The 11,594-nt window shown below is 46.3% G+C and overlaps 1 protein-coding gene across 1 annotated transcript in view; it reads right to left on the reverse strand.

Moving 5' to 3' along the window:
- Positions 1 to 10,024, reverse strand: part of Pid1 (phosphotyrosine interaction domain containing 1) — a 246,978-nt gene extending 236,954 nt beyond the window's left edge. The window contains exon 1 of the mRNA XM_036173235.1: positions 9,711 to 10,024. Coding sequence (XP_036029128.1) covers positions 9,711 to 9,740 — 30 coding nt within the window. The 5' untranslated portion in view covers positions 9,741 to 10,024. The remainder of the gene's footprint in view (positions 1 to 9,710) is intronic.
- Between the last annotated feature and the right edge of the window lie 1,570 nt (positions 10,025 to 11,594).

An 11,594-nucleotide genomic window follows, 5' to 3' on the forward strand; every position in this document is an offset into this window, starting at 1 on the left:
TAAACAAACAAACAAACAAACAAATAAATAAATAAATAAATAACTGGCTGCTGTTACCACTATCATTATTAATAATAACCATTGTCTATGAATATAAGCCTGCAACAAGTGGATATAATATTTTTGTTGTCTCCCTACATTAATTGAAACTGGCAGGAAATGTAAAAGTCACTAATAAATCCCCTGGCAAATGACAGCTCATGAGTGAGCATCACTAGGATATAAGAAAACATGGCCCATAGCTCCTGACCACAGTGCCATTTACTTACTTCTCTTTGGGGCACCAATAATCCTGAGAGTGCCTAAAAGCTTTATTCTTCCCGCTGTCACTACCTAAGAGTGACTACAGATAACTGAGAACAAGTGTGGACTTGGAAACTTTTAGAATTCCGTAAGAGCTAAAAATTTCCCCTGGATACATGGCTCCCAACCCCAATTTACACAGGACTTTCTAAGAATCATCTCTTATATGATATCCCTGGAGATGTTTGTGACATGGCAGAAACCAAGGATATAGCAATATCTCAACAAAGGCTTATCTCCACAACACTCCCAGCTAGGTCTCTTCAAAACAGAGAGCCCAGTGGTCAAGGCCACAGAGGGTGTGACAGCTCACCCCCTCCCAAGACACAATCCAACTCCCAGCCCCACCCTTACTCTCAGAAGTGTATGAGCGAGGGGCAGAGCTGAACACTGGACCCATGTTCTCAACTCCCAACTGTGAGTATAACACTGTGCAATGGCTCACACTTTCTCATTAGACAAGATTAAAAGAGCTTTCCCAAGGGAGACTCAACCACCAAGAAGTTTACACCCTCTACACAGCCTCTGGCTTACAAAGCCAGAACCATCAGAAACAGTGAAAGCTGCAACACACACCAGGGGACAAAATAATACTAAGTCCAACTTGGAAATTTAAAAAAAAAAGAAAAAGAAAAAGAAAAAGAGTCCTCCAAAGTATACAATGATATCCTTCCTTTCTAGAAGCTCCCTCTACTCACCTTCACCCTGCAGGAGGCTTGGGGATCTAAAAGATGTGCAATAATGACAAATGGGAGAGAGGACAAAACTTCAGACACGGACACAGTGACAGTACTATCTAACATTATCAGTCTCAAGAAACATGTTTCTGTCCAATGGGGGTACCTTGGCAAAGAGGCTACTTCTGTGACATAGATGGAGGATGCAAAACTAGAGAAGTTATAGAACTAAACAACAGCGATGGAGAAACAGTTCAGGCACGAAAACTCCTGCCACTGAAGCAGGATCCAAGTCTGCCCTTCAAAATGGCATGTGCTTTTAATCACAATACCGGGAAAGTAGAGACAGGAGGAGCCATGTAGCTCACTGGTCAGCCAGCTTTACAGACTCAGTGAGAGACTCTGTCTCAAAGAAGAACTCAAGGTGATGGTTCTTGAGGAACAGCTCCCAGGATTGTCCTGTGGCCTCCATGTTCAAGTGCACACACATATACCTAGACACACATGAATAAGCACACATAAGTACAAAAACATACAAAGTCTAAACTATAGCCCTGTTGATAAACTACTTAATCAAATATGTTCATGAAGAGACAGGTTCACTTCTTTGGTTACTTCTTAGCCAAATGATGCCTGATTTCTGGGACAGTCTGATCAATAACATTATTACCAGAAGGCCCTTTATCAAGGTGAGATCACAGAGCAAACAGAAGGTTACAGAAGGTGTCTGGGCCATCAACCATGGAAAAGGAGACCTTGCTGAGACACTGGAGGTACTGAAAAGTGCCACACGTATGAAGTAACTCTGTCCCTCTTCTATGACATCTTCCCTTCTCAGTCCTCAGGCCCACCCAGAGGTCAGATCTGGTCAACACACTACGGTGGTGTATCACTAATTTGCTGCTAAACTGGGATCAGAACTTGGTTTTTAGTTAATGTAAGGTGATGGTAAGCTAATTACATTGGACTGTGAGGAAGGCTGTGAACAAACACCTCAACTATTTTTTCCTGTCTCCTTCTACAGAGCCTCTGTTTAGATCTGAGCCCTCTGGGGATCCAGAGGCACACTGTAGCCATTGAGCACCTCTGAACTACTTTCCATAAGGTGGCCCACTGCTATTCAGGAAGTCACAGAGCAGTCCTGCAAAAGACAGCGCAATTTCTAGTGGCTTCAGGGCTGCAGGCTGACTCCACTAGTGTCTCCTCCAGGGCTAAGGTACAGGGAAGAATGAAGTCAGTGTGCAGGGAAGGGAGGGGAGAAATAATCTAGAACATCAAACAAAATACAGAGGTTGCCCAATGCTGGAAGATAAACCGGAACAGTCAATAAGAAACAGCCATTGAGCAATGAGGAGCTGGAGGGCTGGGAACCGTCCAATGCCAGTGTTTCGCAAATCATTTAGTGGGGATTTTGCTGATTGGCTTGAAGGAAGTCAATGATATAAAACAGTGAATGTCTAAGAGAGGGGAACTCATGTCTGATTAATGACCGGCCACTCTAAGTTCCCTTCATGGAGGAGAAAGCATAGTGCTTTGTGCTTTGCTATAAGAGATGCAAAAAGTGCAAACTTTAGGGTGAACTTGATGGGAGGGTAGGGCCTCTGAGGGGGAGGGATTTGCTCTTTGAAGCACAAGTTCTGGATCTTTCCAGCCTCTCTTCCTCCACAAGTCTTACCTGAACTTAGGCAGACTATCCAGGTAACTGAGTTTGACATAAAGCCTCCAGTTCAGATAAATACCATGAGCTCCATTGGGAAAGCATCTCAAAGAACACTTGGGAATTCCAATCATCATGTGACCAAGTAGCTTATTTCTCTCAAATACCTAAATCATCAAACCTTAAAGAGCCCTGGGTTAACATGGCCAACCACATAGCTGCAATAAGAAATGTGAAAGCCAGCCTGGGATGGAAGCACAGACTGATACCACAGGTATCAGGCAGAAGCAGGAGACTTACAAACCTCAGGCTAGCCTGGGCTAGAGTCTGTTCAGAGTCAGCCTAGACTACTTGATGAGACCATGGCCCAAAATAAAAAATATAAGTAGTGGCTGTGGATGTAGCCCAGTTGGTAAAGTATTTGTGTAGCATGCACTAAGGCACACGCCCCCCCCCCCCCCGGGCTTGACCCCCAGCACCACATAAAATGGATGCAGTGGCATAAGCCTGCAATCCTAGAACTGACAAAGTACAGCAGGAAGACCAGGAGTTCAAGGCTACAGTAAGTTTGATATCAGCCTGGGATACATAAGTCTCACACTGAATGAACGAACAAACGAACTAACAAATGAACAAATGAATGAAGAATGAATGAGTGAATAAGGGCTGATGATGCAGCTTAGCAGTAGAACTTTTAGCTAATGTGTGTGTGTGTGTGTGTGTGTGTGTGTGTGTGTGTGTGTGTGTGGCCCTAAATTCAATCCCTTGTACCAGAGAAGGGGGTAAAGAGCTCTCTGAGCAAAAGGCAACCATCGTTCTCATCTTATGTATTTGCAGTATCAGCACCAACATGTCCATCACACCCTTCCTTGTCTCACACTCCCACAAATTAGTGAACTGGGTAGGAAGTGAGGCTTGCATCAAACCTCCCAGGTCAAACTCTAGCTTGGTCCATTTCTTGATACCTGATCCTGGCCAAATCATTTCAACTCTCTGGCCTCCCATCTCTTCATCTATAATATGGGAATAAAACCAGCCATGGGAAATAAATGATCTGGATAATTTGTATAAAACTCAATGTAGTGCCACCCAGAGAGAATACATGCTGGACAAGTCAGCTGCTATCACCTCCTCACCCTGGTCTGTTGTTCCTGCTATCAGTTTGATTCTGCCTGGCAAAGTGTCCAACTGCCCAAGTTCTCAGTCTGCCTGCTGAGCCAGGTCTAGTGGTCTCCAGCTGCTGTGATAGCTGGTCCATCACTATCGCTTCTCAGGGGACAAGCAAAACTGCCCTTACAATGGAGACGTCAATCTGGAACAACCCACACAGTGTCAGGAAAAGATACACCAGGCACGACGCAGCAGGACAAATGAAAGGCAGTTCTGGGGAACAATATACTCTTCCCTATAACACAAATCTTAAAAGACCTTATTAATAAAAACAAACCCAGAGCCAGGTATTAGGGTGAATGGGGAAAGATCAGAGAAACAGAACAAACCACATCCAACCTTACTTTACCAAGTTCTCAGCTGACCTTGTTTCCTCAGACTGGAAGCCTCTGAATCTTCATCTGAATGGATCTCAGCTGAACTGCCTAAAAGCTTTAAAAGATTCTAGTTCCTGGTCCTCATGCCTTATACACTTTTCTGCTTCCTGTCATCATATCCTGGGATTAAAGGTGTGTGTCACCATGCCTGGTGGTTGTTTCCAGTGTGGCTTTGAACTCACAGAGATCTGGATGGATCTCTGCCTCCAGAATGCTAAGATTAAAGGTGTGTGTGTCACCATTTTCTGACCTCTATGTCTATTTAGTGGCTGTTCTGTTCTCTGACCCCAGATAAGTTTATTAGGGTGCACGATATATTGGGGGACACAATATCACCACAAACACACACACACACACACACACACACACACACACACACACACACACACACCGCCAAAACCCTCAAGAAACATTTTAATGGAAAACTTTGGTCATGGTTTAGATGGGAAACGCCCCTCATAGGTTTATGTGCTTGGCTGCTTGGTCCCCAGCTAGTGGATCCATTGTGAGAAGTGGGGCCTAGCTAGAGGAAGCAGGTCATTGAGTAGGGAGCCGGGGCCCCACCTCTCATCCTCTCTCTGCTGCTTACTGTCTCTCTGAGATATGAAAAGTGAAGAATCCTAGCAGCATGTGCCCCTACATGGAGCCAGCTGTGCCAACATGTCTTCTCCAATACAGTAGGCTGTATTCCCTCAAACTATGAACCAAGAGAAATCCCCCTTTAACGACACTCTGTCACCTATACTGTCACAGCACCAGCAAAGGTCAACCTTATTATTATTATTATTATTATTATTATTATTATTACTATTATTAACAATTTCTTTCATTTTATATACCAATCACAGGTCCCCCTCTTCCCTCCTCTTGCCCCTCTAGCCTCCCCCCACCCACCAACCCACCTCCCATTCCCTCCTGCAAGAAGGCAAGTCCTCCCATAGGGAGTCAGCAGAGCCTGGTACATTCAGTAGAGGCAGGTCCAAGTCCCTCCCCCTGCCTCATGGCTGTGCAAGTGTCCCACTGTAGGTAGTAGGCTCCAAAAAGCCTGCTCATGCACCAGGGATGGATCCTGATCCTACTGCCAGGGGGCCCCTTAAGCAGATCAAGCTACACAACTGTCTCAGTTGTGCAGAGGGCCTAGTCCAGCCCCATGGAGGCTCCACAGGTATTGGTCTAAATCTCATGAGTTCCCACTAGCTTGGTTTGGTTGTCTTTGTAGGTCTCCCCATCATGATCTCAGTGCCTCTTGCTCATAGAATCCCTCTTCCCTCTCTTCAACTGGACTCCTGGAGCTCGGCCTGGTGTTTGGCTGTGGATCTCTGCATCTGCTTCCATCAGTTACTGGAGAAAGGCTCTATGATGACAGTTAGGGCATTCACTGATCTGATTACTGGGGTAAGCCAGTTCAGGCACTGTCTCCACTATTGCTAGTAGTCTAAACTGGGGTCATCTTTGTAGATTCCTGGGAACGTCCCTAGCACCTGCTTTCTCCCCATCCCTGAGATGTCTCCCTCTATCATGACATCTCTTTCATTGCTCTCCCACTCCCTGTTCCAGCTTGACCACCCCGTTTCCTTATGTTCTGATTCCCCATACCCTACCCTCCATTGCCCCACCACCAGTTTATTCATGGAGATCTCATCCACTTCCATGTGAAGCAAGGGATAGCCAGACTATAACCCACAGCTCCAGAGAAGCGGCCTAACAAGGAGGACCTGAAGTAGGACGCATAGATCACCCTGGGAAGGGGAAGTAGAAAAGGTCAACCTCTTTATCAGCCAGAAGTTAACAGGAAACCAAAAGTAAGGCCAGGCGAGGATGGTTTTCTGAGTAACCTTGGTTTTCTTTCTACACTTCCTCATTTTGTCCAAGGCACAGGCGCTGACTGAATGAGGGTGAAGAGACTAAGAGGGGTCCCAGTCTTGAGAAAACAAAACCCAGAGGTAGGGATAAAAATGGAAAAGGTGTGATCTCCCAGAAATGACTCAACTGGAACCTTAACGGAGTATCTTATGAGAAGGTACTTTATACACAGTCGTAGAATTTGCTAGAACTTATCTGCTAGGCATTGTTAAGATGGAGTTCCACTCTATTTTCGTAATGTCCCCACCCCAAAGGATGTGTTGGCCTCCTTTGTTTTGACAGTCTTTCAATCACGATCCTTCTCCTCTGGGGGCTTATGTGTCAATTATAACACTTAACTAACACCCTTACCTGGTTAGGTTTGGTCTTTCTAAAGACCATTGGAAGCAATCATTAAGTCCATTGGAAAATCAAAGCAGATTTTTGGAGTATCAAAGCTGAAGTAATATCTCTAGTTGAAAAAAAAAAAAAAAAAAGACTTAGCCTTTTCTACTGAAAGCCCCCTCCACTTGTCTGAAAAGATCCTGCCTCAAACAACCTCTTTAAAAATCTGTAACTCTTGTGAGTCTCAACAAGAAAAAAAAAAAAGTCAACTTTGCATAGCAAAACATAAAAAAGGAAGAATTCATATTTACATTTTTAAAAAATTGGGATGATGATTTAAGTCTTCATCTCCCTTTTGATCCTATTATATGTTCAATGGCAGAAGCACCCAGGAAAGAACTTGAGTGTAACACAGCAGTTTAACATTCAAGGGAGCAGATGAAGTGGCCACAGTTCTTGTGACTGAATGAGAAATTACCCAGCTCAGCCCTGCCCAGGGCAACAGGTCCATTCGTCTGGACTGGATTTGGGTCAAAGAACTAAATTTCAAATCAGAAAAGAGAAGCAGCATTTTTGTTGTTGTTGTTGTTAGAAAGTAGATAATGATAACAATAATAATTCAGTCTGATGGAAGATTCTCCAAGCTCCTGATCCCTCACTGTATTCACTGAAAAGACGGTCAGTCAGAGGGTGAATGTCTGGGCTCCGGAAAGTTGGGCCACATTCCCAGATCCTCTGAGCTTTCCAATGGGAACTGATAAAAATCAATTAAGAAAGGACACTGTTCTTTGCTCCTGGACCTCTTCTGTGTCTAGGTGTTTATACAACTGATGGATGGCCTGGTTCTGTTGGGAAGTTCATGGAATGCTTCCTTGAAGTATTTCCTGTGCTCTGGATCCTCTCAAAATGTTTGTATTGAAAATCAGTGAGGGAAAAAATAAGTGAGTCTGTAGGACTGAAGATATCTGAAAGCAGAAAGTAGGGCTTAAGATCTGCTGAAAAGCGTGCTTGCGGGCAATTTCCCCACCCAATACCATCCCCACTGCCACATCCATGCCTTTAGTATCTGGGCATGGAAACATCAGAAACCATTATGTCTATGTGATTGTATCTTGAGGACTAAAGGAGGCTGAAAATCATCTGAGACAGCAGAGACATGATAGAGGTAACCACTTGACAGAGAGACCCAGGCGAGCAGCATCAGTAACTTATTAGAAGCAGTTGTCTCACCAACTCAGCCTCCAGAACTCCCTCTAAAAGATGGAAAAACCAAAAACCTAGAAACTGTATGTCTTTAGGAAGAATCTAGGGGCAATTTGGGAAGAAGCCATGCGCATGAAGCACATGCTCCCCATTTGGCTCACTTTTACAGATCTCCAGATTTGAGATAAGATTTTTAAATTTGGAGCCGTGTAGTGGTACTGGCTATAGGTAAATCCCTCCAACAGTGACTGGCAGTTGTACAGAAACCTAAAATCCAGGCTCTTTCAATATGACACCTTAAAATAAAGCAGATTCATAGCATACCCAAGCTACAAAATGCTCACACAAAAAATGCATGTACATGTTTCCCATAAGTACAAGGAAACATGTCAGTCAAATAGCTAAAGGGGATTAAAGGTAGACCACTTGCAAGCTAAGGGTCATTTGCTGCAGAGCTGAGAGGAATGAAATAGGCCAGTAAGAATAACTTCAAAACATAAAAACCTACAAACTGTTCTGAGGCACAGAGTGCCAAGCAATACACAGCACCTTGAGGGCCTGTGACCACATCTCTGAAAGGATTTCCAAGACCTGTTCTCAGCATTTGGATGGCAACCACCACCTCCACTCACTCATCCTGATTCTCTGGAACTGAATTCAGGCCTTGAACCAGAGGAAGAATTTGAATGCACCACTGACATCTGATACCACTTAGAAAATATACTTAGATTACCTTGTGCCAGTTGCCCCAAGGGCACTCTGTTGTTCTCTTAATAAACTAGAAAGGGGGTCAGGAGACTGGGCACCACCTCTTCATCTCCAAAGTTAGCCAAGGGTTTTGATTTAATCTGTTTGAGACCTGAAAGAATTGGCCTGGAATCTAGGGCTCTATAAGTGAGAACATGCTCTCTCCAAGTTGCAGTCCTGAGGAACATTGGAAAGGGTTTTTTGTGGGGTGAGGGCAATCTGGTTCTGCAAAATGCAATGCCCCCTGCAGGCTCAGGCTGGGTATAATATAAGGGCTGGGAGGCTTAGTTGGCTTTGCTGAGCATCTTATGGTCTGTGTTTGGAGCTTGAGATGTTGTTTGAGAAACGTCCCAAGTCAGCCAGTTTCTTGGCCTCTCCAACGTAAGTCTCCTGGCGATATTCAACCTCCAACTGTGCTGTACTTTTACTGCTTAAACGCTTCTTCAAAGTTTACTACGCAACAGTGTGGCCCTGAGTCTGCCAAAAGTCTAGCTGTAGGATTTAGAGACTAGCTGCTGCTGTTCCCCTGGAGAGCATCTGTGAGCAAATGGTAGTCATCAAACCTTCCAGCCAGGGCCATCCCAAGGACCAAAGTGTCACTGGATGAGTCAGATCTGGGAAAACTCCCTTCTTTCCTGTGTTACCTCCCCTCTTCCAGCTCCCTAGCTTCAGAACTTCAATCAAAGACCTTGTGACATTTCAGGGGACAGCAATGAAAAACTTTTGGTAGGATGACCTGGGACATCATCATTCCTGGTAGAAATTAACTTTTGTCTTTCAAATATCTATAGGAGACTGGATTCAAGGGACATGAGGGAGGAGAGTGCCAATCAATGAGGGGAAAAGAAAATAAGTCTCATACCACGACCAAGCCAAACCAAGCTTGACATTTCCAAACTATATTCGCAAATGCATGCTTTCACAATTCATTTGTTCGGTCTTTTCCTAGAGGAGAGAGAGAGAGGGAGGGAGAGAGGGAGGGAGGGAGGGAGAGAGAGAGAGAGAGAGAGAGAGAGAGAGAGAGAGAGAGAGAGAGAGAGATCCTAACCCCAGACCAGTAAATTGTGTCAGTGGGATGCAATTTTAAATGTTGTTCAGAAAGTCTAATGCTATTTATATCACCACACGCACCAACACCTCCAAGCCAAAAGTTGTAAGGCTGGAGGCAGCCTCTTGATCAGTTTCACCATCCCCTGACCCTGGGTGGGTTCAGGGCTCTGGTTGATCCCATAGCATCCAGTCCCGTGGATGCATCTTACAGGATTGGGGGTTTGGGGGCGGGGAGGTAGGGGTTTAAATCTCTGGAAATGGGCCAAAGCATCACTGTGGATATGTAAGCCTAACACCTCCTCCTCCAGGCTGGTCCCAAGCCTCTCCAGTGCCCCTTACCTGCAGACGCTCAGTAGCCGGCTGCCACATCTTCCAGCCTTAGGTTTTGGGCAGCGGAGAAGCAGGCGAGACTCTGTGGATCGTGCTGGGAAGGAGAAGGGGCCGCGGTCCCGCTGTTACATCTGGGGTCAGCGTCGGAGGGCTGAACGTCCTGGCGCCGGCCGCAGCCGGTGGGCGCAGGGGCTGCGAACAGGACAAGGTGGCGCTCCGCTGCCTGCAACTTGTGGGCTCAGCTCCCGCCGCCAGTCCGCCGCCAGTCGGTGCGCAGCTCCGACGATTGCGCAGCTCCGCCCGGGGCCCAGCGCCGTGGCCGCTCCCTCCTCCCCCCCGCCACCACCCGGACCTGCGCGCTCTGAGCATGCCCGGGCGGGCGTGGAACCGGGGCCCTGGGCTGTGGGGTCTGCACCCTGCAGACCCCTGCCGCCCGCAAACAATGGAGAGGGACCAGCACAGAGGCAAGAAGCTGGTCAAGAACCCAGCTTGGGATCTGGGAGAAGGCACAAAGTGGCTGGGGAAAAGGGGCCTGGTGACAAGAGAGTGATGGCCCACCGGGTTCCATTCAGTGGGAGTCTCGAAATCATTTGGGACACATGGCATGATGCTGGGATACACTTCTGTCCCTTGTTAACTAAGTGCCTGTTATGTTCCACCTGCTTCTCTAAGTTCCTGAGATATGGTGGTGCTCAGAAGACAAAAGCATATCCTTCTCCTGAGCTTACATTACCTGAGGTAGACGGTGGTAATGGAGGAAAGACCCACTGGAAGTGTTGGGAAGAAAAGCAAAAGGGTTGGTGTATGGAAAAAAGCAGAGGAGAGTGTCCTCAATGGGGCCTTTGGAAATGCCTTCAGAAAGACTTGAAGACAAGATGCATTAGTATGGTGTGGGGCTCTGCTGAATAAAGGACCTGGGAGCCTTAAGAGATAAGTCACATTCTAGCTCACCAACAAGCATCCCCAGATCTGCCAGGTGCCAAAGGACCTCTCAGTACCCAGGCAGCCACTATAGTGGCCTCCCAAGTCTGGAGGTTCCCCAATCCAGCCCTACTCTTCACAAAGCACCCCATACAATTCCTGCTCTCCCCATCCTCTGGGCACTTCTGCAAGATGAGTGTGACTACTCCCGGAGCATCAGTGGAACTAACGAGTCATGTGAAGTTTGGGTCACCTATCCAGGTCACGAGGCCAAAGAGGGGCTTGAACAATGCACTCAGATGGCGTGGAGGTGGGAGTTCCTGGCCATGGATACACCTTGGGATGCAAACCTATCTGAGATAGGGGTTCTGGGGAGGTTGACAGAGTTATGATGGGCACCTGGGCCTTGCTGCACTAAGGAAGAATGTGGAAACAAGACGCATGCAGTAGAGCTTCCAAAGCAGAACAAATAGAGGAGAAGGGAGAACATTATAGTGATATTTTATTTGTATTGAAATGTGATTTTATTTGTATGTTAATAAAGTTGCCTTGGGGTCAGAGCAAACCAGAGCAGAAGCTGGGTGGTGGTGGTGCACGCCTTTAATCCCAGCACTTGGGAGGCAGAGCTAGGCAGATCTCTGTGTGTTCAAGGACACAGCCAGCATGGCGACACACACCTTTAATCTCAATACCAACCATAGAGACCTGGAGGTCTGTCCAGACAGGCAGTGACGAGGAGGTCATGTGGCTGGGTTTACAACCAATGAGAAAGCAGAACAGAAAGTCCATACGAAGAAAAGACACACAGAAGTAGCTCTCTTGCGGAAAGATAGCAGAAGCAGTGAAGAGTAAGGCTCTCAGCTATTGCTCTGACCTCTTGGTTTTTAACTCTGAAACTGGCTCTGTGTTTCTTATTTTAAAAGACGGTTACATCTACAGAACATGGCCCCAAACTACTGCAAGGAAAGGTCC

Source organism: Onychomys torridus, chromosome 23, assembly GCF_903995425.1.
Source record: "Onychomys torridus chromosome 23, mOncTor1.1, whole genome shotgun sequence".
Lineage (NCBI taxonomy): Eukaryota > Metazoa > Chordata > Mammalia > Rodentia > Cricetidae > Onychomys > Onychomys torridus.